This window comes from Martes martes (genome assembly GCF_963455335.1).
Source record: "Martes martes genome assembly, chromosome: 4".
NCBI classification, from domain to species: Eukaryota; Metazoa; Chordata; class Mammalia; order Carnivora; family Mustelidae; genus Martes; species Martes martes.
The window spans coordinates 66,699,618-66,723,404 of NC_137891.1; the positions used below are offsets into that span (position 1 = coordinate 66,699,618).

At 35.5% G+C, this 23,787-nt stretch overlaps 1 protein-coding gene across 2 annotated transcripts in view; it reads right to left on the reverse strand.

The window, feature by feature from the left end:
• Positions 1-23,787, reverse strand: part of DNAJC5B (DnaJ heat shock protein family (Hsp40) member C5 beta) — a 114,029-nt gene that overhangs the window by 52,935 nt on the left and 37,307 nt on the right. Inside the window, exon 3 of one of the 2 annotated variants that reach the window (XM_080802171.1) lies at positions 17,409-17,536. In XM_080802171.1, the coding sequence (XP_080658297.1) occupies positions 17,409-17,527 (119 nt within the window). In that variant the 5' untranslated portion in view covers positions 17,528-17,536. Of the gene's footprint in view, positions 1-17,408; positions 17,537-23,787 lie in introns of those variants that run through there. The other variant, XM_080802172.1, reaches the window with a different exon arrangement.

Consider the following 23,787-nt stretch of genomic DNA (forward strand, 5'->3'; position numbering starts at 1 on the left):
TCTTGAGGAAACTCCAGACTGTTTTCCACATTAGCTACACCAGTTTACATTCCCACCAATAGTGCACAAGGCTTTTCTTTTTTCCATATCCTCACCCATACTTGCTATTTCTTGTCTTTTGTGTTCTAGTCATTCTGACAGGTGTTAGGTGATATCTCGTTGTGGTTTTGATTTGCTGATGATTAGTATTGCTGAGTATCTTTTCATTCATGTGTCTGTTGGCCATTTCTATGTCTTCTTTGGAAAAATGTCTATTTAGGTCCTCTGCCCGTTTATTATATCTGATTATTTGTTTTTTTGGTGTAGTGTAATATAAGCATTTATGTATTTCAGATATTAACCCCTTATCCAATATGTCATTTGTATCTTCTCCCATTCAGTAGGTTGCCCTTTCATTCTGTTGATGCTTTCCTTCTCCATGCAAAAATGTATTTTGCTATAGTCTCAGTAGTTAATTTTTGCTTTTGCTTCCCATGCCTGAGGAGCCATATGTAGAAAAATGGTGCTAAGGTCCATGTTAAAAAGATTACTGTCCATATTTTCTTTTAGGAGTTTTATGATTTCACATCTTATATTTAAGTCTTTAATTCACTTTGAGCTGATTTTTTTTGTATGGCTTGAGAAGTAGTCCAGTTTCATTCTTTTGCATGTAGCTGTCCAGTTTTCCCAGGACCATTTATTGAAGAGACTGTCTTCCCCATTGTATATTTTTGCCTCCCTTGTCATAGATTAATTGACCATATAATCATGGGTTTATTTCTCGGCTCTCTATTCTCTTCTCTTGATCTATGTGTATTACTTTTGTGCCAGTACCATACTGTTTTGATTACCATAGCTTTGTAGTGTATCTTGAAATCTGGACTGTAGTATCTCCAGCTCTGTTCTTTCTCAAAATTGGTTTGGCTATGGGGGGGGGGGTCTTCTGTAGTTCATATAAATTTTAGTATTATTTGTTCTCGTTCTATAAAAAGTTCTGTTGGCATTTTGATAAGGATTGCACTCAGTCTGTAGATTGCTTTGGGTAGTATGGACATTTTAACAGTATTAATTCTTCTAGTCCATTAACATGGTATATCATTTTCTTGTTTTTTGTTTTTTAAGTAGGCTCCACAAACAGCCCAGAGCTGAACATGGGGCTTGATCAGGGTCGTGAGATAAAACCCTGAGTGGAAATCAAGAGTTGGACACAACTGAGTGAGCCACCCAGGTGGTCCCCCATGAACTTGGTATATCTTTCCATTTGTTTGTGTCATCTTTAATTTTTTTCATCAGTGTTTTATCATTTTTAAAGTACAGGTCTTTCACCTCCTTTGTTAGGTTCATTCCCAGATTTGGATGGGATTTTTGATTCTATTTTAAATGGGATTGTTTTCTTAATTTCTCTTTCTGCTACTTTGTTATTGGGGTATCACTGTGGTTTTGATTTGCATTTTCCCAATGATTAATGATGAGCATCTTTTCTTATACCTGTTGGCCATCTGTATGTCTTCTTTGGAAAATTGCTTAATCAGATCTTTTGCCCATTTTAAAGTTAGATTATTTGGTTTTTTTGCTATTGAGTTTCATGTTTTCTTTATGTATTTTTTGGGGTATTAATCCCTTAGTAGATATTTGCAAATATCCACTCTTTCATTAGGTAAGTTGCCTTTTCCTTTTGTTGATGGTTTCCTTTGCTCTACAAAAGCTTTCTAGTTAGATGTATCCCATTTCTTTATTTTGCTCTAGTTGCTTGTACTTTTGTTGACAAATCCAGAAAGCATCACCAAGATCCAAGTCTAAGAGTTTACCACCTAAGTTTTCTTCTAGGCATTTTATGACTTTAAGTTTTACATTCAAATCTTTAATCCAATTTGAGGTAATTTTGGTGAGGTAATATGGTGAAAGACAGTGGTCAAGTTTCATTCTTTTGCATGTAGCTGTGTAGTTACCCCAGCACCATTCATTGAAGAGACTGTCCATTCCTCATTCTACATTCTTTCTTTTTTTGTTGTAAGTTACAAATTGGCCATATGTACTTGGATCAATTGATTCATTGATTTTAGAGAGAGAGCATGCATGAACAGTGGGGCAGTGGAGGGTGGCAGAGAGAGGGAGAGAATCTCAAGTAGGCTCCACACCCAGTGCAGAGCCTGACATGGGACCTGATCTCACAACCCTGAGATCATGACCTGAGCCAAAATCAAGTGTCAGATAGTTAACTGACACCCTTACACCCCTACCCAGATTGATTTCTGATTTCTCTATTGTGTTCCATGAATCTGTGTTTGTTTCTATGCCAATACTGTACTATTTTAATTATTATAGCTTTGTAATATGGTTTGAAATCAGGAAGCACGATATCACCAGCTTTGTTTTCTCTCAGGATTGCTCTGGCTATTCTGTGTCTCTTGTGGTTCCATACAAATTTGAGGATTCTTTGTTCTATTTATGTGAAAATGCTATTAGGATTTTGATAGGTATTGCACTGAACCTGTAGATTGCATTGGATAGTATGGACATTTTAGTAATATTAAACTTCCAATCTATAAACACAGAATATGTTCCCATTTACTTGCATTTTCTTTAGTTACTTTCATCAGTGTCTTATAATTTTCAGAGCATAGGTCTTTTACTTCATTGGTTCAATTTATTCCTATTTATTCCCTTCCCTTTGACGCAGTTGTAAATAGGATTATTTTCTTAATTTCTCTTTCTACTAGTTTGTTATTAGTGTAAAGAAACATGGCTGACTAATTTTTCTATATTGATTTTGTTTCCTGCAACTTACTGAGCTTGTTTATTAGTTCTAACAGTCTTTTGGTGGAGTCTGTAGGGTTTTCCCTATAAAATGTGTCATCTGCAAATAGTGACAGTTTTATTTCTTCCTCTCCAGTTTGAATGCTTGCCCTATCCCCCAATTGCCCTGGCTAGGACTTCCGATACTATGTTGACTAAAAGTGGGGAAAGTGGGCATCTTTGTCTTGTTCCTGATCTTAGAGGAAAAGCTCTTAGCTTTTCACCATTAAGTATGACTTTAGCTGTGCTCTTGTCTTATATGGCCTTTATTATGTTGTGTTACATCCCCTCTACACCCATTTTGTTGAGAGCAGTTATCATAAATGGATGAATTTTGTCAAATGCTTTTTTGCATCTGTTGAAGTTATCATATGATTTTTATCCTTCATTTTGTTAAATTTGGCTTATTTTATGTTTGTACTCAGAGTTTATCTTCAAATTGGGTTTGTAACATAAAGCTATTTTAACATAATATTGAGAGTTCATATGACTTGTTTTCTGTAGGGTTTAATGACATATTATTCAAATCTGAAACACACTGACACACCTCCCTGTGCAAGTCTATGCTTGTCAACATGGTTACAAAACTCTCATAATCATATCCTGGGTTACCTTCTGTCTCATGTCCTCCACACACAGTATATTATGCACTGACATGGCCACATTATCAGTATTTTTTCAAATACCCCATGGCCTTTTTCTCCATCTTTGCTTAGTCTGTTGTCTCTGCCTTGCATACCTATCCTTGCTAACATTACATTCTTTCCCCAACTTCTATACTTTTTTTGTCTAACTATTCATCTTTACTCATGCTTGAATTGTTATCTCAAAGCATTAACTCCTATGGAAAGACCTACCCTGAACCTCTTGTCTTTTCTCATAGCATTTTCTTCTATTTTTTCTCTTTTGATTACACTATATTATCTGTTTTATACCTTCTTAAATGAAGGCATGTTTTAGTCTTTTGTGGATCCAAGCTTAGCATATGCCTGCCAAAAAGAAATACTTATGAAATATTTATGGAATAAATGAATAAATAAGTGAACTAGAAAAACAACTTAGCATCATGTTTCTACAATACCCTCAGTTTCCTTTCAAGATGTGCTGAAGGGGGGAAAAAATCATGTCTTTTGCTTCAGGGAAGATTTCGTATTCACAAAATCCTGGAATTATCTGAACTAAACCAGCAAAATCTCCAACAAGCTTCCGTTTCCCCGCCCCAAACAGAGTTCATAAGAGTATCTATTTAGGTCTAGCATTAGACATATTATAGTTTTCTGTGCTACGGAATGTTAATTCTGACTGGTTGACGATTTGCAATTCTTTGGGTTGTGTGTCTTACTCAGGAAAAAAAAAATGATGCTCATTGAACAGCATTGTTATGTGGATGGCCTTTTAAAAAGATTTTATTTATTTATTTGAGAGACCACAAGCAGAGGGGGAGAGGGGTAGAGGGAGAGGGACAAGCAGACTCCCAGCTGAGCATGGAGCCTGATACAGGTTGAATACCAGGACCCTGAGACCATGACCTGAGCCAATGTCAGATGCTAACCAACTTAGCCACCCAGGTGCCCTATGGATGGTTTTTTAAATTGAGTAAATATTGTAATCAAAGTAATACACTTAATTTGTTTTAAGATCATGATCAGAAACAAACATTCATCCAATAAACTATCAAGTTTTTAATTGAGAAAAAATTTACATAATGTAAACAACCATTTATATCATGCAAATTTTAACTATTCTGACCACTTTAAAATGTATAATCGGTGGTTTTAATACATTAGTACATTCACAGTGGTGTGCAAACATCACAATCTAATTCCAGATTATTTTCATCACCCTAAAAAGAAACTCTGTGCCTCCTAATTCCTGCATATCCTGATTCCCTAACAACCAGTAATCTACTTTCTAACTCTGTGGACTAGCTGTATGGACATTTCATATGAATCATAAAGTATGTGGTCTTTTATATCTGGTTTCTTTTATTTAGCACATTTCCACAGTTCATCCATGTTATAACAGGTATCAATCAGTACTTCATTTCTTTATATGACTGAAAAATATTCTATTATATGGATGTACCACATTTTGTTTATCCATCCATCAGTTAGTGGACATTTGGGTTGTTTTCATTTTTGGTTGTTATGAATAATACTAGTTGAATGTTCATGTACAAGGTTTTGTGTAAATATGTTTTCAGTTCTCTTGGGACTAAGGCACACAACTGTTGGGTCATATGATAACTAACTTTTTGAGAAATTGCTAGACTATTTTTCACAGTGGCTGTAAAATTTTTTTTAAAGATTTTATTTATTTATCTGACAGGCAGAGAGAGAGAGGTGGAGGCAGGCTCCCTGCTGAGTAGGATCCCAGGACCCTGGGATCATGACCTGAGCCGAAGGCAGAGGCTTTAACCCACTGAGCCACCTAGGCACCCCTGGCTGTAACATTTTACATTCCTACCAGAAATGTACAAGGGGTCCAACTTCTCTATATTCTTCTCAATATCTTTTTTAATGGTAGCCAACCTACTAAAAGTGAAGAAGTGGTGTCTTATTGGGATTTTGATGTGCATTTTCCTGATAAGTAATGTTGATTTTAATCTAGTGATTATTGGCCATTTGTATATCTCCTTTGGAAAAATGTCCATTTTAAATCTTTGCCCATTTTTTAATTGTGTTGTCTTTTTATTGTTGAGTTGTAAGTATTCTTTATATATCCTGGATATTAAACACTTGTTAGATGTCTTATTTGAATATTTTCTAGAGTTCTGTGAGCTGTCTTTTTATTTTCTTGATGGTGTCCTTTGGTGCACAACAGTTTTTAATTTTTAAAAAATTTTTTAAAATTATTTTTTAAGATTATTTATTTATTTATTTGACACAGAGAGAGATCACAAGTAGGCAGAGAGGCAGGCAGAGAGAGGGGGGAGGCAGGCTCCCTGCTGAGCAGAGAGCCAGATGCGGGACTGATCCCAGAACCCTGAGATCATGACCTGAGCTGAAGGCAGAGGCTTAACCTACTGAGCCACTCATGCACCCCAACAGTTTATAATTTTGACGAGGTCCAGTTTATCTGTTTTTTCTCTTGTGTCATATTTTTAAAAACAGTTGCTTAATCCAAGGTCTTAAAGATTTCTTCCTGTTTTGTTTTAATTTTTGTAGTTTTAGGGCTTTGATGCATTTTGAATAAATTTTGTATAAGGTGTGAGGTAGAAGATCAAAATCATTTTTTTACATGTGGATATCTAGTTGTGCCAGCATATTTGTTGAAAAGATTTTTCTTTTTCTCATTGAATGGTTTTGACATCCTTACGAAGATTCACTTGACTATAGATGTATGGGTTAATTTCTGAACTTTTAATTCTATTCTGTTGATTTACGTTTCTGTCTTTATGCCAGTACCACACTGTTTTGATTACTGCAATTTTGTGATAAGTTTCTAAATAAGAAAGTGTTGAGTCCTTCAACTTGATCCATCTTTTTCAAGATTCTGTTTTGTTATTCTGGGTTCTTTGCATTTCGCTTCCATGTGAATTTTAGGATGAGTTTATCCAATCCTGTAGAAATGTAGTTGGAATTTTGATAAGATTGCATCAAATATGAAGATTCATCTTAATTATATTTAGTCTTACAATCTGTGAACATGGGATGTCTTTCCATGTATTTAGGCCTTTAATTTATTTCAACAACATTTTGTAGTTTTCAGTGTAAGTCTTTTACTTCCTTGGTTAAATTTTTTTCCTAAGTATTTTATTCTTTTAGATGTTATTGTGAATGAAATTCTTAATTTTATTTTTGGATTGTGCTGGCGTATAGATTTTTGTATATTGAACTTAAGTCCTAAAACTTTGCTGAGCTCATTTGTTTGTTCTAATTGTGTGTGTACATGCACGCTAACATGTATTCAGTATGTTTTTCTATGTATAAGATAATGTCATCTGTGAATAGAGATAGTTTCCTTTCTTTCCTATACGGGCTCCTTTTATTTCTTATTCTTGCTGAATTGTCTTAGTATAAATTCCAATATACCATTGAAGGAAGTAATGGGAGAAGACATTCCTATATTGGTCCAGATCTTTGGGGGAAAGTTTTCAGTCTTTAACACTTAAATATGATGATAGCTATGGGTTTTTTATAGATGCCCCTTATCAAGTTGAGAAAATTCCCTTCTATTGCTAGTTTGTTGAATATTTTTGTCATGAAAGGTATTGGGTCTTGTCAAAAGCCTTTTCTGCATCTATCAAGATGAATATGCATTTTTTCTTTATTCTCTTTTTTTCAAGATTTCTTTATTTAATTTAAGGAGAGAGGAAGTGAGCAGGAGGAGAGGCAGAGGAAGAAGGAGAGAGAAAATCTCCAGCAGACTCCCTGCTGAGCATTTAGCCTGATGTGGGGCTGAATCCCAGAACCCTGAGATCATGATCTGAGTGGAAATCAGGAGTTAGATGCTTAACAGACTGAGCTGCCCAGGTGTCCCATTCTCTATTAATCTGGTAAAATACGTTGATTTGCATATATTGACCCAACTTTACTCTTAGAATAAATAATACTTGTCATAGTGTATCATCTTTTTAATACGTTATTGAATTCTGTTTTCTAGTATTTTCTTGAGGATTTCTGCACCTATATTCATAAGATTTATACTCCTATAACTTTCTGGTAATATCTTTAACTTTATTATCAGGGTAACCCTGGCTTTATAGAAGAAGTTAGGGTGTGTCCTCTCTCCTACTTTTTGGAAGGAATTTGAGAAAGGATTATTGTTATTTCTCCTCCTCCTCCTTCTCCTTGGTAGAATTCACCAGTGAAGACACCTGGATCAGGACTCTTCATTGTTGGATATTTTTTTGAATATGAACTCAATCTTCACATTTTATAGATCTACTTAGATTTTCTATTTCTTCTTGAGTGAATTTATTAGTTTGTGTGTTTCTAAGAATTTGTTCATTTTATCTAGGTTGTCTAATTTTATTGGTAAGCAATTGTTCATAGTATTCTTTATAATTTTTTTTTCTTGCAAAGTCAAATGTAATGTCCCTGTGCTTTTATTCCTTATTTTAGTAATTTGAGTTTTCTCTTTTTCTTGGTCAGTTTAGGTAAGATTTGTCAATCTTGTTGGTGTTTTGAAATAACCAGCTTTTGGTTTTCTCATTCTTCTAGTCTTTATTTCATTTGTTTTCACTCTAATCTTTACTAGTCTTATTTCCCCTCATGCTTTTGGTCTAATTTGTGATTCTTTTTCTAGTTTCTTAAAGTTGAAGTTTAAGTTATTTGATATCTTTGTTCCTTTTTAATGTAGGCATTTACCATTCTAAGTTCCCTTCTGAGAATTACTTTCATTGCATCCCATAGGTTTTTGTTTTCATTGATCTCAGAGTATTTCCCAATATCCCATGTGATTTCTTCTTTGATGCAATAGTTATTTAGGAGTGTGTTGTTTAATTTCTACATGTTTCTGATTATTCCAAATTTCCTTGTTATTGATTTCAAATTTCATTCCATTGTAGCCGAGAACATACTTTGATTCAAATATTTCTGAATTTATTGATACTTGTTTTGTGAGCAAACATATGGTTTAATATGGAGAATATTCCATGTGCACTTCTCTTATTGGGTGGATTGTTCTGTAGATATTCAGTGGTTCTCGTTGGTTTATGGTACTGTACAAGTCTTGTGTTTCCTTGCTGATCTTCTGTGTAGTTGTTCTGTTCACTATTGAAAGTGAGTTATTGAAGTCTCCAATTATTACTGTTGAACCATCTGTCCCTCCCTTCAATTCCATCAGTTTTTTTCCTCCATGTATTTCAGAACTCTGTTGTTAGGCACATAAATGTTTCCAATTGCTATATATTCTTGAAAGATTGACTTAAAAAATAAATAAATTTCCTTTTTGGTTTCTGATAACTTTATCTTAAAGTTTATTTTGTCTGATACTAGTATAGCCACTTCAGCTCTCTTTGGGTTACTACTTCCATATAATATTTTTTTTTACAACTTTCACTTTCATCCTATTTGTCTTTTAATCTAAGGTGACTGTTTCTAGAGACAGCATAGAATTGAATCTTTTTTTAAAAAATCACTTGCCAATTGCTGTCTTTTAGTTTGAGAGTTTAATCCACTTATATTTAAAGTAATTCCTGATATGGAAGGACTTTGGTCATTTTTCTATTTGTATCTTTTTTCTTTCTTTCTTTCTTTTCTTCTTCTTCTTTTTTTTTAAGTAGAGCCCATGCCCAGCATGGATCCCAATTCAGGGCTTTAACTCACAACCTTGAGATTAAGTCCTGAGCTGAAATCAAGAGTTGAACACTAACTGACTGAGCCACCCAGGCACTCTTCTATTTATATTCTTTTATCCCTTTTGTTCAATTCTCCTATTACTATTACCAGCTTCTTTCCATTACTAGGAGTTATATAATTCCTGTATCATTTCTTTTATATATTTTTAAGGCTTTTTTTGTGTATGTGGTTACCCTTCAGATTACAATTAACATCTTAATTTTTAAATATCTAGTTCACATTAATATGCTGTCAAAAGTACACAAAAACTTCTATATAGTTCCACCTCCTCATTAATGCTGCTATTGTTGCAAATTAAATCCTTATACATTGTGTGTCATTCAACATAGATATATAATTATTGTTTTATGCAATTGTCTTTTAAATTAGATAGGAAAAAAGAGGATCTACAAACATATATACCTGTGAAGTTACCTTTACCGGTGTTCTCTAATTTTTCATGTGGATTCAGATTAGGGTCCAGTGTTCATTTCACTCTGAAGGATTCCTTTTGGCATTTCTTATAGAAAAGGTCTGCCAATGACTCAGTTACTCATTTATCTAGAAATAAATTAATATCTCCCTTCATTTTAGATGGATGGTTTTACTATATATAGAATTTTATGTGTGTTAGGACACATCTTCAGTGCTGAGCCAGAGAGTTTACAACTCTGCCTTAGCCTTTATTCCTGCTTGAACAGAGCTACAATGTCAGCCAGAAGTGAGAACTTAGGGCTTTCTCAAGTCTTTCCCAAGTGTGTGTACAACTGTGGGCAGGTGAGTAGCTTCTAGATTCCCAGGGATATGTCAGAACTGATTTCTTTATAGAAACTAGCATAGTTTCTAGGACAGGAATAAGTGATGGAATGAAGCATTTTTTTGTTTAAATGATTAATACGAGTTCTATGCTCAAGTCAATCTATTCTTCTTACCACAGTCTCCCTTATTTTGCTTGTCTTTCTATATGTATCTTTCAACCTTACTAAATCTAACTCTTTAAAAGGTACAAATTACATGTATATGGATAGACATAGATACGTAGATAGATACATATTTTCATTTCTCAGAGTATAATATAAATAAATATCCAAAAGTAAATAGGATTGATTGAATGAGTGGGTAGGAAAAAAAAGTCATTTGTCATAACAATTCTAGTGCCCAGGAACAAATTAAGTAGTGTGAAGAGCTAAGAGGACCAAGAATATTTGTCTTGGGACAAAGGGGGTTATGCCACTGACCTAAAGATAACTCTGAGGTAGCCTCATATACTCTTCTTTTTAGTGGAAGGTTTTAGAATTCAGGAAACAAATTAGTACTGATAGAGATTAATTTCAATTTATCTTGTGAGCTTGAATCATCACTTTGCCTTGTAAATATTTACAATTCTCCTATTAGCTATGCATTCCCCTGACATTTACACTTTATTCATAAGCAGCCTCTCTTATGACCTATAATTGCTAATAAAGATGGGTAAAAGCACCACAGATTGGGGTTGCCACAGATCACTATGGAAATGATACTCTTTCCTGCTTCTTGTGAGAATAGCTTTTGGCTCATGTTAGTCTACTCTGTGCAAACTCACCTCTTCAGAGATGGAGGATGATTTCCAGAAAATTCCATGTGAAATTGAATGAAATAGAAAAATCTAGTCCCTGTGCCCTGTGAACCAAGACATTTGGTACCTCATCAACAAGCTCATCCATGAGGCACAGAAACCCAGGTGCTGTACAAAACTAGTTCACTCTTATTTTGTGTTTTTTTCTGAGGAGCTAAGGAAGGGCTAGATCTTTGTCTTATTTCTCCTCAAGTAGGCCAGCATTTTGTTAGGCCCCTGTACCCAAAACACTAGAAAAACCTGCTGGCTTTCCTTTGGGTATCTTACTCTTATTTCTATCTAAATTTACAAATGTACACATCAGTGTAAATAAAAACTGACATTTAAGTTGCATATGAGACTTTGAATACTCGATATTCACATTTTCTATATTACATACCTGGCTCTATTTTCTCAGAGTTTTCTATTCCTTATCCCCTAACTACATTTTACTTGAGGGTCTCAAGCCATAAAAAAGTGCACTGTGTCCCAGTCTGAAACTGTAGTCTTTCCTTGCTGAGCTGTCCCTCTCTTTACTGGGTCAATGAATGACTCTTTGCTCAACTATGTGGCAAAACATTTGAGACAAGGTCCTGACAGAGCTAAACATGTAAGTATGGAGAAAGAGACATACACCCACAGGCAAAATCTATTTGTTGACCAATTCATTTTTGAATTTAGTAAATATTAGCTAGAACTAATGGAAGTGCAATGGAAGACAAAACATAATCCTTGGCCTGAAGGAATTGATGGAATGGGAAAGGCAGAAAAGAAGAGTGAATTACAACCTGTGAGAATTTTATGCTCTCATTGAACAGCAAAGTGAGTTATGGAATATATATAACGCCACAGGGAAGGCCCCGATCGGCTTTCTCTCCCAATCAACCTAAATGGCTCCTCATAATCATTTTGGGCATGATGTTTAGGTTTCCATCTTTCTCTTTCTCTCTCCCTCTCTCAATTAGATTCTAATTTTTTGCTTATATGCTCCTTAAAATAAATTTGAGAAATTGTCCTCTCAACATTTTAAACTTTGCATCTAAATTCTTTGTAAGATAAAACAGATGCAAAGGGTGTAATTTTCAGCATATTATAGACATTGATATGTTAAAATAAAAGTTTTAACACTCCTTTAAATTTATCAACAGAATTTAAATATCACAGAAACTACACACACAGTCACACACACACACACACACACTCACTCTCACACATACATGCATAGGCATGCATACACACATATTTCTTGGAGACTCTTCTTACACCCATGCCCTAGCCAACTTTGAAGAATGCCATTCTATAGGCTTCTTTCTCCGATGCCTTATGTATTCTTTGTGGTACACAGTAATTGTGTGTCAGAACTTGGCTAAACATTTTATATATATTACTTCTTTTAATCCTTAGCAACCCTCTGCAGTCAGTACTGTTTTCTCCATTTTACTCATGAAGAAAATGAGGCTAAGAGAAGAGGTTTGAATCCAGGTCTTTCTTATTTCATACCCTCTACTCTAAACTGCTGCTACTTTATACTTAAAATTCACTGCAACTGAGGGAGTTTAGTGTTAAAATCAACTTAGAACAACTTAAAAAGAATATGTGACTTCAAGCACCACTTCTAGCACTCCCCAACCTCTTACTTGCTTTGCTTTTCTCCACAGCACTTACCAATATCTGATAGACTGTATACTTTATTTATTACTAAGCCCCCCTTTTCCCCCAGCCCGGAATATAGGCTTCAGGAAAATAGGGACTTCATCTCCTTTTTTCAATGCAATTTTCTCAGTGCCCAAAACAGTACTCAAGAAATATTTGTTGAATAATGATCAAGCCTTGTTGTAAAGCCATTAGGATTCTAAGAGATTCTAGACATTCTACATGCTACATGCCCTGATCAGTCTTCCTAGCTTCATTATAATTAGGCAGCAGTATGCGGTATAGATCAACAATCTACTGGGTTTGGAGTGAAGGATTTTTATGTGCCAGTCAGTGTCAAGAAAAGTGACATACATTGACAGGCCTAAAGTGGTTGGTGAACTATAGTTGCCTCATTCAGGTTACCAAGAGGAACACAGAATCAGGTAACTTTGTTGTAGGGCTATGGTAGGGATGCCATCTTTGAGCCATCACAGTCTACTGTTAAGGGCTAGGAATCTGGGCAATTCATGGCATGCTTGGAAGTTTGGTGCCTACGGCCTCCCAGAAATCTCCCAGTGCTGAAGAGCCTTATTGTAGTGTTTTGGAGTATATTACTTTGTATAGTTTTCTTAGTGTTTGAGTATGTATATATAATTTATCACAGTCTACTGATATCAGTGTTTTACCAATCTAAGTACAAAACTTTTTCATTTAGGTTTTCTTGTCCTTCCTACTTTTAAATATCATTGTCTTGAGTATCAGATGGTGTTAGAATTTTTGTGTCAGTTGTCATATATAATTTAGAAAATTCATGAAGATGATAGTATGTTGTATTTACCCATATTTCTATATTTTCCATTGTTCTTTCTTCCTTCTTTAATAATGTAAGATTCCTTCTCTTATTATTTCTTTTATAATATGTCCTTCAGCTATTCTTTAAAAGCATATCTGGCTAAGTGACAAAAATCTTTCAGTTTTCCTTCATGTAGGAATTTTTTAATTTCCTCTTAATTCCCTAGGTACAGTTTCATCAGATTTGGAATTTTCAGTTTACAGTAATTTTCTTTCTTGAAAAGTGGTGTGCTGCTACTTCTGGCCTCTTTTGTTTCAGGTCAGAAAATTGTTGCCTTTTGAATTGGTGTCCCTCTATCAGTAATGCGTGGTTTCTCTCTGGCTGCCTTCAAGATATTTTCTGTCTTTAGTTTTCAGAAGTGTAATTATGATGTGTCTGGGCATGGATTTCTTTGGATTTATCCTTTCTAGAATTCACTTAGCTGCTTGATCTGTGAATTTATATGTTTTATTATATTTGGGAAATTTCCAGTCATTATTTCTTTGAATACTCTTCAGTCCCACTCTCTTTCCCCCCTCCTACGACACCAGTTCTATGAATGTTGGATCTTTTGTTATGGGCTTATAGGTTCCTGAGGCTCTGTTTGTTTTCAGTTTATTTTCTCTCATTTGTTCCAATTGGGTAAATTCTATGGATCTGTCCTCAACTTCACTGATTCTGTCGTCTGTTAGTTTACTCTACAACTGAACCCTTCAAGTTATTTTTATTATTTCTGTTATTTTTAAGTTCTTTAATTTCCATTGGTTCCGTTTTATAATTCCTATTTCTCTGCTGAATTTTTCTATTGTTTTTTAATTTTCACGAGAATTTGTAATTGTTTGTGGAATTTTTTTTATGATAGTTACTTGTCAGATAATTCTAATGTCTGGTTCATCTCAGTATGAGACTCAGAGGATTATCTTTTCTCATTCAAGTTACAATTTTCTTGGGGTTTTTTTCTTTGGTATGATAAGTGATTTTAATTGTATCTGGAAATTTTTGCTATTATGTTAGGAGACTCTGGGTCTTAAGTTTTTTATTTTAACAGGCATTGACTCTGTTTAGATTTAGCATATTGGTCATAGCCTACTTTTATGGGCTGTGGCTCCAATGACAGTTTGATTTTCAGAGCCTTGATGGTACTATGTTTGTCTTCTTTGTCTCCTGCCTCTGAGACCTCACTGGTACTTGTTGGTACTAGCTGAGGAAGTGAAAGGAGCTTCCCAGGCTGAGTGGTTTGGTGCCATTATGTGGAGAAAGGGAATCTCCAGGCTGCAGAGACAAAAAACACTTTTTTGGGCTGGGTGCTGGTGAAAGAATCCTACCTGCTAATCTCCCCTGTCGGGTGGAGTCTCTGGGTAGGAGAAGGGAGTCTCAGATGGTGGGAAAGTTCTCTGGTAGGTTACTGTTTGGGGAACCTTCAGTTTGTTATCCTTGCTATTTCTTCTGGGCTTGTCTAGAGTTGTTGCCAGGACTCCTGCTCAGTTTGGAGGAAGAATAAGGCTATCTGTCTGCCTTTTCTTGCTAGATTGGGTATCACAAAAGGCTGGGCCTGGGTTATAGTCTCTTGGTTGGAGAACCAGAGAATGCCCTGCCACTGTGTTGTTCCCTTGGTCCTCTGGTCCCTAACTAATTCATCTTCCTGTTTCTACTTTTTAGGGCTCTTCTTTAGTTGTCACTTGTGTTATTTCCAAGGCTTTTAGTTATGCTTGACAGGAAGGAGCAGAGAGAAACAAGTCTACACCATTTTGCTCAGATCAGAAGATCTCTATATAAGCTTATATAGGCCTAAAATCTCTCTAGAAGTTACACAAAGAATTGCGTTTCCTGAGGAGGGAACCTAGGGAATATGAAGTAGAAGGGAAACTTTTTTTGTGTATGTGTTTGCATGTTCTTATTTTAATCAGGTGAATATATTATCTGTTCAAAAATAAAAATAAAATGTAGAAGAAGAAATCTAATTCAGCCTTGCTTTCAAGAGCACAATCAAGCATTGCAACATTGGTCAAGCAGAGTATGGATTCAACAGTTAGTAATTTTATTAAATTTCACTGACTTTTAATTTCACTATATTGTGACTGCTTTGATCAAGATCTCTGAATATAAGAATAATGTTCTCAGTGGGTTTTCAGCCTGCTCATACATTTTGAATAATAACTTGCAGAATACAAATGTGTAATTTAGATAGAAGTAGATGCTTTTGGCAGCATACTAGCACCCTAATCAGCTGGAAAAAATGATATTTGTATGACATTAAAACAAAATTAATAGCAAGACACTGATTACATGAAAAGATTTTAGGTTGTAATTATTAAACTTGCAAACAACAGGCATAATTAGTGCCTTAATTAGGATATGACCTGAAATTTTAGCTTACAAAATTAATTGAGGCAATTAAAAGTCACATTTGTAAAGTAAAGTGGGTTTTAAGGCTTACAAGGTAGTTAGATATCACTCTTTTTCTCATTTGGGGGAGCATCTTTATAGGTAATAAGCTTACAGTGTAATTACTTTGATTCCAAACCCCCACTTCCAGCATGGTGTCTCAGCCTGAAGCTACAAAAGTCAAGTCTAATAACTTTCAGCCAAGGGTATCTATCCACAGGACATTGAACAGCTCCCAGGTAAACTTCTAAATAACTCTGGGGAGCAATGAAATGGCAAAGACTTTCTGTCCCCAGTACCTTAAGTGAAACATAAACTAGAAGATTTATAGTGACTTTGGATCAAGCTCCTTGACCATTTTCACAGAACTGTTTGGGTCCAAATGGCAATTTTCACCTCTGTCATTTATTCTTCACATGCTTCTTGAAGGCATTTCAGGTCCCACGGTTTACCACATGGTGAGGGTTACAATCCAAAGTCAAAGAATTTCCCATCAGTACATAGAAATGGAGACGTCAATAAATATTTGTGGGCTAGTGATTTGGGAAAAAATAAATCTAGACTCTTACCTTCATACCATATGTCATAATAAAATCCAAATGGATCAAAGATTTAATATGAAAATAAATTATAAATGTACTGAAAGAAGACATGGGCTAATATTTTTATAATATTATAATGAAGAGTAGCTTTTTAAACATGACAGATAAAATCCACAAAGAAAATTACTAGCAAATTTGTCTTCATAATTCTAAACTCTCATATGTCAAAAAATATATATACTCTAAGTTTTAAAAAACCAAATTCAAGGTCAAATCAAGAAGTAACCAATTAAAATCTGAAAGTTTCATTTATATTTTGATTGAATTTTTCCTCTAAAGGCACAGCTTTATTCTTTGATAAGGAAATAAGGGGGATCTGAGTGGATCAGTTGACTGAATGTCCAACTTTCGATTTCGGCTTAGGTCATGATCTCAGGATTGTGAGTTAGAGCCCTGTATGGGGTTCTGTGGTAACAGGGAGTCTGATTAGGATTCTCACTCTCCCTCTCCCTCAGCTCCTCCTCCCCACTCCTACTTGCATGCTATAATTTATTAAATAAATAAATAATCTTTTACAAGAAAATAATGAAATATTTGGAAATATGCATCATGATTTGCATGTAGGAATATCTGTATAGGAGGAAATTAAAGAACTTAAACTTAAAAAAAAATAGCTCAAAGTGTAAAAAATAGGGGTATTGACAAATCCAATTTGATTTTTAAATGTCTTATCTAGACAGAAAAAAAAGACTAGAAGAAAACAAAATATCAATAATTACTGATAGAGATATTATTGTGAATAAATGTTATTGCCTTCATTTTGAGCAATTTCAAATTTTATACAGTATTTCCTGCTCAATACTTTTTTAATTTCTTGGAGCTCTAAAGAAAAATATATTCAAGTTTTTCCCAATTATATCTAACTTTGAACTCGATCAGAGATGAAAAATCAAAATTGAACACTTGAAAAGCAAAGCATAAAATATGACAATTGTGACAATCCCCCCCCCCCTTTTTAAAATCCCTCTACCAGATTCCATGATGCTATATCATTTAAGTTAAATTAAAACTCCTGGTCATTCTCAGTGATCTCTGTCTTTCTCTCACACTGAAGGCCTAGAACACAGGCTTCCTTTTTATAAGGCCCCAAATCATGAGAGTATTCTTTTAAAAAGTCAGTTTCATACTTGTCTATTTCTAACAGCCTATGTAGTAGAACAGGGGACATGAGATTCAAAACTCCGATTACTTGGTCTTGGCAAGAAGCTTTTGTCTTTAATTGGGGGTCTATCACAATTTGCCTATCACAAAATAACTATTGCTAGTAGTAGAATGATGTCATCATTGAACTTTCTCTGTACCTGTAGGTTTTCTTAATTTCTTCATTTGATGCTCCCTTATGCAGACCAAGAATTTCATATAGAGCTTCTCCAGATGTAGACAAAGTCCTCTGTCTTTGGTTAGGTATGTTACATGCCATTTTCTCAGGCTGTGAAAGCAAAGAGGGGAAAAGCAAAGCCATGAAGGTTATGCATACTGGGTCCCACTATCTAAAGAGAAAGACAGTTTATCTCCAACCTTTTGCAAAATGACAATCTAAAGTACATTTGTGTGCCAGCCACACAAGGAGAAGAGAAAAGGGTTAGGAGAGCCAAAAGTAGAGCTTCAAGTCAGGGTGTTAAAGGCTACAGGCAGTCATGTAAATGGAATATGGCTTTGTCCACATGGTTAAATAGAAGTGAAATGTTATCTAAATACCCAGCTAATTCAGAATTGTTGGAAATAAATCCTCACTGGTCAGCCTATGTCAATTCTTTTTTGCCAGAATTTGAACAGCTCTTTTTATGTATATTTTCCAAATTTAGCTAGCAGTGGAAATAATCTTCCATTTTACTTTGATTCTATTGGCCTTGCCATTGTTAGAGCAAGAGTTTTAAAAAGAAATTAAAAAAAGAAAGAAAGAAAACTTTTTGAAGTATCAGAGGAAAAAAATAATCTGGGATCCAGGATAGAACTTCTCCTCTGCACCTGTAGGATGTGAGTCCCCCACAGTGCTCATGGGTTTTGCACCTGAGATAGATCATTTCCTTATGGTCTATCCAGAAGGAATGGGGCTACCCCTAAGAACCAGATAAAATCTGCCTTCCATGCTCTGGCTCTAGGGCAGCAAAAATAAGCAAGCGTACCTAGGGGGCATTCCTGCATCCACCACTCAACCTCTCTCTAAGGCTTAAGGTCTTCATTTATAATAAAAGGATAATAAAACCCACATCACAAGGATATCTTAGGGATTTAGAAATAATGTATGGAACATATGCAGGACATAATGGGTTCAAAGAATAAGATAACTATTTTTTATTAAAGGCAGCACCATATGTAATTCGGAGACTGCACTGTAGTCAGATTTTTCAGAATATTGGCCTTGTCATGACCAGCTGAATGACCTTCCCTATCTGTGAACTAGAGACTGAAATATGACTAAAATCCTGGGGCTGTTATAAGAATTAAACATATTCATATATTAAAGAAGAGAAAACATACACCAGTGCTCATACACCAATGTTCACCATTATTTATAACAGCCAAAAGGTAGAAACAACCCAAATGTCCATGAACAAATGAAAGAAAATGTAGCATGTACAGACAATGAAATATTATTCAGCCATAAAAAGAAATGGAATTTTGATACATGCTATAGTATAGATGGACCTTAATATTATGCTAAGTGAAATAAACTAGTCACAAAAGGACAAATATTGTATAATTCCTCTTATATGAGGTGCCTTGAATAAATAAATTTGTCAAAACAAAAAGTAGAGTAGAGGTTATCAAGGACTGTGGGGCATGGGGAATGATGAATTATTATTATTGGGCACAGAGTTTCTGTTTTGGATGATGAAAAAAATCTAGAAATAGTGGTGATGATTAGAAAGCATTGTGATTGTACTTGGTATCACTGAATCGTACCCTTAAAAATAGTTCAAAGAGTAAATATTAAATTTTGCCACAAATACAAAACAAGGGGAAAAAAATTACTTCGATTGCAAAGTCCTTAGATTACAAGGGCTGGAAGTTCCTTGAAAATCACTGTGCATTTCTTAGCTTTGAGCCTTGTACAGCCAGTGCTATAAGCATGAATGAATGAATATACCAGGACTCGGGAGATGGTCTTAGGACTGTGGAGACACTCATGTCCAACACAGGAAATCCCTGGTGACAACAGTGACAACAGCTGAACTGGACATCCCAGTGGTGGGTGAGGTTGAATGGAGCGGACCTTCCAACTCTGTTCTCACCAGACTAATTACCAACCAAACCAACATATACAAGAGCAGAGCCCCTAGATGTCAACTGGTGGGTCAGGATGGCCTTAGGGGTCCCTGAGGCCCCAGTGTTGTACCATGTTTGTGGTCTTAAAGAATTCAATGAACAACAATACGAGGAATTCTAAAATATTTTTGTGAGCTTTGAAGAGTACTGAAAAAAGTCAGACCTGGGCAAAAATCTTGCCTAAAGGCACCAAGGACGAGGGCTTATTTTGTGGCATGGCTGCATCGTCCGTTCCTCAATCAGCTTCTTGTGAAACTAGTGTCCATGGAGGCCAGAAGGACCCCAGTCCCAAATTCCTGGTTCACACAAGGATAAGAGGAAAAGAAATCTGATTTTGCATGCCACAAAACAAACTCTAATGTCCATACTGACTAGCAGCCATTCAGTAAATTGTGCACTTACTTTCATTACTGCTCTAACTTACATTTCTTGCCTACCCATCACAACTTTCCTAGGGAGTAAGCAATTCCAGGCTTGGGGTATGTCATTCATCTCTGTGTTTCAGTCCTACAGGTCAGCCCTGTCTTAGAATCACAGCCCAGCTGATTATTCACAATTGAAGGAAGAAGAAGTACCCAAATGTCTGACACCCTCTCTACTTCCTTCCCTGTTCCCTTGTCCTTCTACCACCACACAAAGGAATGGTCGAGATACTGATGCTCTCCACCATACATTCACCCAGGTTCCCAGGAATGGAGGCAACCACAAGTCATACTAAATGCTACAAATGAGTGCGGTTTGGAAGATAGGTGTGGCTTTGTGGACAAGGAGTAGGGCCACAAGATCCCCAGAGTCACAAACTAAGTCACAAACTAAGACGATATCAACATAATAATTCAAATTTAGGACTGTAAGATAGGGAGTTAGGGGTTATATAAGCCAGCTTAACAAATGCCTTTTGGGAAATTTGGGCCATAGATCATTGTAGCAGACAACTTTACTATTAATCTATTAGCTCTCCTTTTTCTGGGTGATGCTCAGATTCCCACTGCAACATATGCCCTTCCTGACACCTGCTTCAGTCTTACCTGATCTCAGTTGAGGAGAGAGAGAGTGGGTACCAAGGCAGACCAATAGGAGTCCTTCCCTAGCATTTTTTTTAAACACAGAAAGTTCTTGCAGATGGTAAAACCAGTAAAATGTAAAATTTAGGTATTACTGGCTGGCCTGAAATGAGAGAGATTCAAACTGATCTGCAGAAGGGGAGTCATGGCTGAAAGATGGAGAGAGAGACCCAGTAGAGTTCAGTCTTCTGGTCCAGTTGTTTCAGAGTGCACTTACAACTCTTCCCCTTCCACAGTTTGCCAATCAACTTTTCCTTGGATTTAGCCAATAAAATTCCTATCCATACACAAATTTACACACTTTTTTTTTCTTTTGAGCATATTTTAGCTAGGTTTGTTCACTGTTAACCCAAACTCCTAAGTGTCATGTGCTCTCTCAATTAAACACCGCCAGTGGTTTCCCATGGACTTCCAAGCCAGGCTAATCTTAAATTACTGCGTCTACTCATCCTTTAAGTTGAATGTGGCTTCCTGGTACTTGGAAATGAACTTTGGGGAAATAACAACATATACTAAGATATTCAAACAGATTCATTCAGATGTATTGTGTAGACATTACTAGTACAGATAAAAGGAGCAGTGATAAATCTGGGTTAAGACACTTTCATAGCAAGACAATTATCATGTGATCTCTCTGATACGAGGAATTTGAGAGGCAGAGCAGGGGGTTGTGGGAGGTAGGGAGGGACCAGGGAGGGAGACAAACCGTAAGAGACTCTTAATCTCAGGAAACAAACTGAGGGTTGCTGGGGGGTGGGTGGGAAGGACAGGGTGGCTGGGTTATGGACATTGGGGAGGGTATGTGCTATGGTAAGTGCTGTGAATTAAGTAAGACTGATGATTTACAGACCTGTACCCCTGATAAATAATACATTATATGTTAATTTTTAAAAATAAAAATAAATAAATGTAAAAATTTAGAAAGAAAACACTTTCACAGCAAAAGTTTATGGATAGCTATTAGGGAGAACTAAGAAGAAATGAAAGTATGACAAGTAGTTATATTTGCTTTATCTATTTATGTCTATATTCAGCATTCCAAAGAAACAGTTTGGATTTGAGGGAAAAAATGTATTCACTCTTCATCTATTTCATGAAATAAGAGATATCATGGCTCCCATTAATCGACAGATGTTGTAAAATTAATCTTAACAAGACACAGACATGCACAATTTCCACAATTGTGAGCATCATGCTCCATGACCAGCTTGGATTCCTTCCTACTTGGATCTTGTCACTAATCCAGGAAAAGGATTTATACTTACTGAAGATAATCTGCTAAACAGATTATGGTAATACCCGCAGCAGAAAATTCAATTATTTATTCAAGGCCTGCAATGCAGGCCAAGTCTTTTAGGAGATTTCAGACTAATATGAGATACAAAACTGTAAGCTAATAATGAAACTAGTGTTTAGAGGTTAAACAAGTACTGAGGATAGAACAAGAAGGAATTTTCTGGAAGGCAGGGATTCTGCTTTGAGCCCCCAGAGGCCCAACATTGTGTCTGGGATGTATTAGGTGTGTGATAAATGTCTGTTGGGTAATTAAATCAAAGCTGACTGGTTAACTCGAATGGAAAAGTTAGGGAGAACATCACAGAAAAGATGAAATCTAGGCTGATAATAATACAACCACTTTTTTTCTGTAGAAATTGGCACAAATTTCTATTACAGCCCTTGTATCTCAGCCTAATATTGGATCTGCATTGATGTGTAACCAGTGACTCTCTTGATCATTTATTTGTATAACTGAAAAGGAAAGAAGATTTCTGGGCTTAGAGTCTGAAGGAGAAGGGAGGACATTCTCACATTGTGACTGGGACTTTTTTTTCTGAGGCACCACCTTCAAAATTATCCCAGTTTTAGAACAAGAGAGATGGGGTCAGTTGGGAGCTACCCTTAATCCTTTCCACAGAGCAGTCATGGAAACGGCCTAGGATTTATCGTTCCTTACCCCATGGCTATCCCTCTACACATTCCTCTTCCCGATAGAAAAAAGGAAGGCAGATTCCATCTCTCAAATAGTTTCACATGTAGAAACTCACACCCAGGAAAACATGGTAGGTAACTTGGTATTACTTTGGTTTATGTATTTTTTCAAATTCCCTCTTTCAGAAATCCAATCATACTGTAATCCATTCCTACTGAAAAAAAAATCCAGTAGCTGACTTGTTTTTTGGTGTGGATTGAACAATATGTAGAGTGAGTTGTTATAAAGAATTTGGAAATTACTAAGTTTCATCTACTCTGCTCTATTCCCAAAAGATTTCCTTTCAAACAGATAAAGTCTGTTAAGATACTTTAAAAAAGAGCCCTTTTATATCACCATTGGAACATAAGATAAAGACAGTTGGTCAATAGTTGGTCCGTGTGGTTAGTTGTTGGCTAATTCTACAGAGAGAAGCATAAAGGGACCAAAAAACTGTAGAATTGCTCTCTGTACGTCAAACAGCAACAACGTGCTTCCTTTTCTGTCTCCTTACTAATATAGAAACTAGACTCTTCATATATTATTGATGTAGATGACATTTAGTTTCAAATTCAGTGGTGTAATACATTGAAACTTTTAGTCGTTTTAATATATAAAAATAGATATGTGCCCTGAGAACATACTAATTACAGAGTAATAGTTAAAATGCCTTGTAAAACCTCTCCTTAAATAACCTTAAACTAAATACTAAATAATGAAGCCATACTCTTCTTTAATTCCTTATATAAAATATAATTTTTATGAATTCTTTTTCTGTAGACTTTTGAATTCTAATATTCCTATGTAAAATTCAAGTCTTTATTATTTATTCATAGTCCCTCATCTATATAAGCCATCCAATGAAGAAAAAATGTTGTCATGTAAAATTATTAAGTAATTTAATTTTGATCATCCAGTACATGATACTTAATCTTCTGAACTTAAATTACTTTTTTGGTACATTACAATGCCATTAACATCATAATTTCTTAAAGCACTGACAACTATAAGGTTACTACTAAAACACCTACAGCTCACCTGTCTTTTGATAATAGATATAATCAAAAGAAGGTTTAGTAGTCCAATGATTATGGGCATCCAATTCAAAATAAACACTGATTTTAAAGATTCTAATTCCAGGAGTCTTACAAATGCTGTTTTAAATTCTTTGTGTTGACATAAAATGTTCCTTTCAAAGCAAAAAAAAAAAAATCACCTTTATCTATCATGTGAATTCTCAAAAATGGAAAAAAATCAAACTATACCTTTCTTGAAAGGTTTTCTTCAAGACTCAGAAAATGAACGTGGGCAAGGGAAATTAGATCATCAAACAGAGCAAAAACACTTCCAGTGGCTGTCATTGGGGAAACCAACATG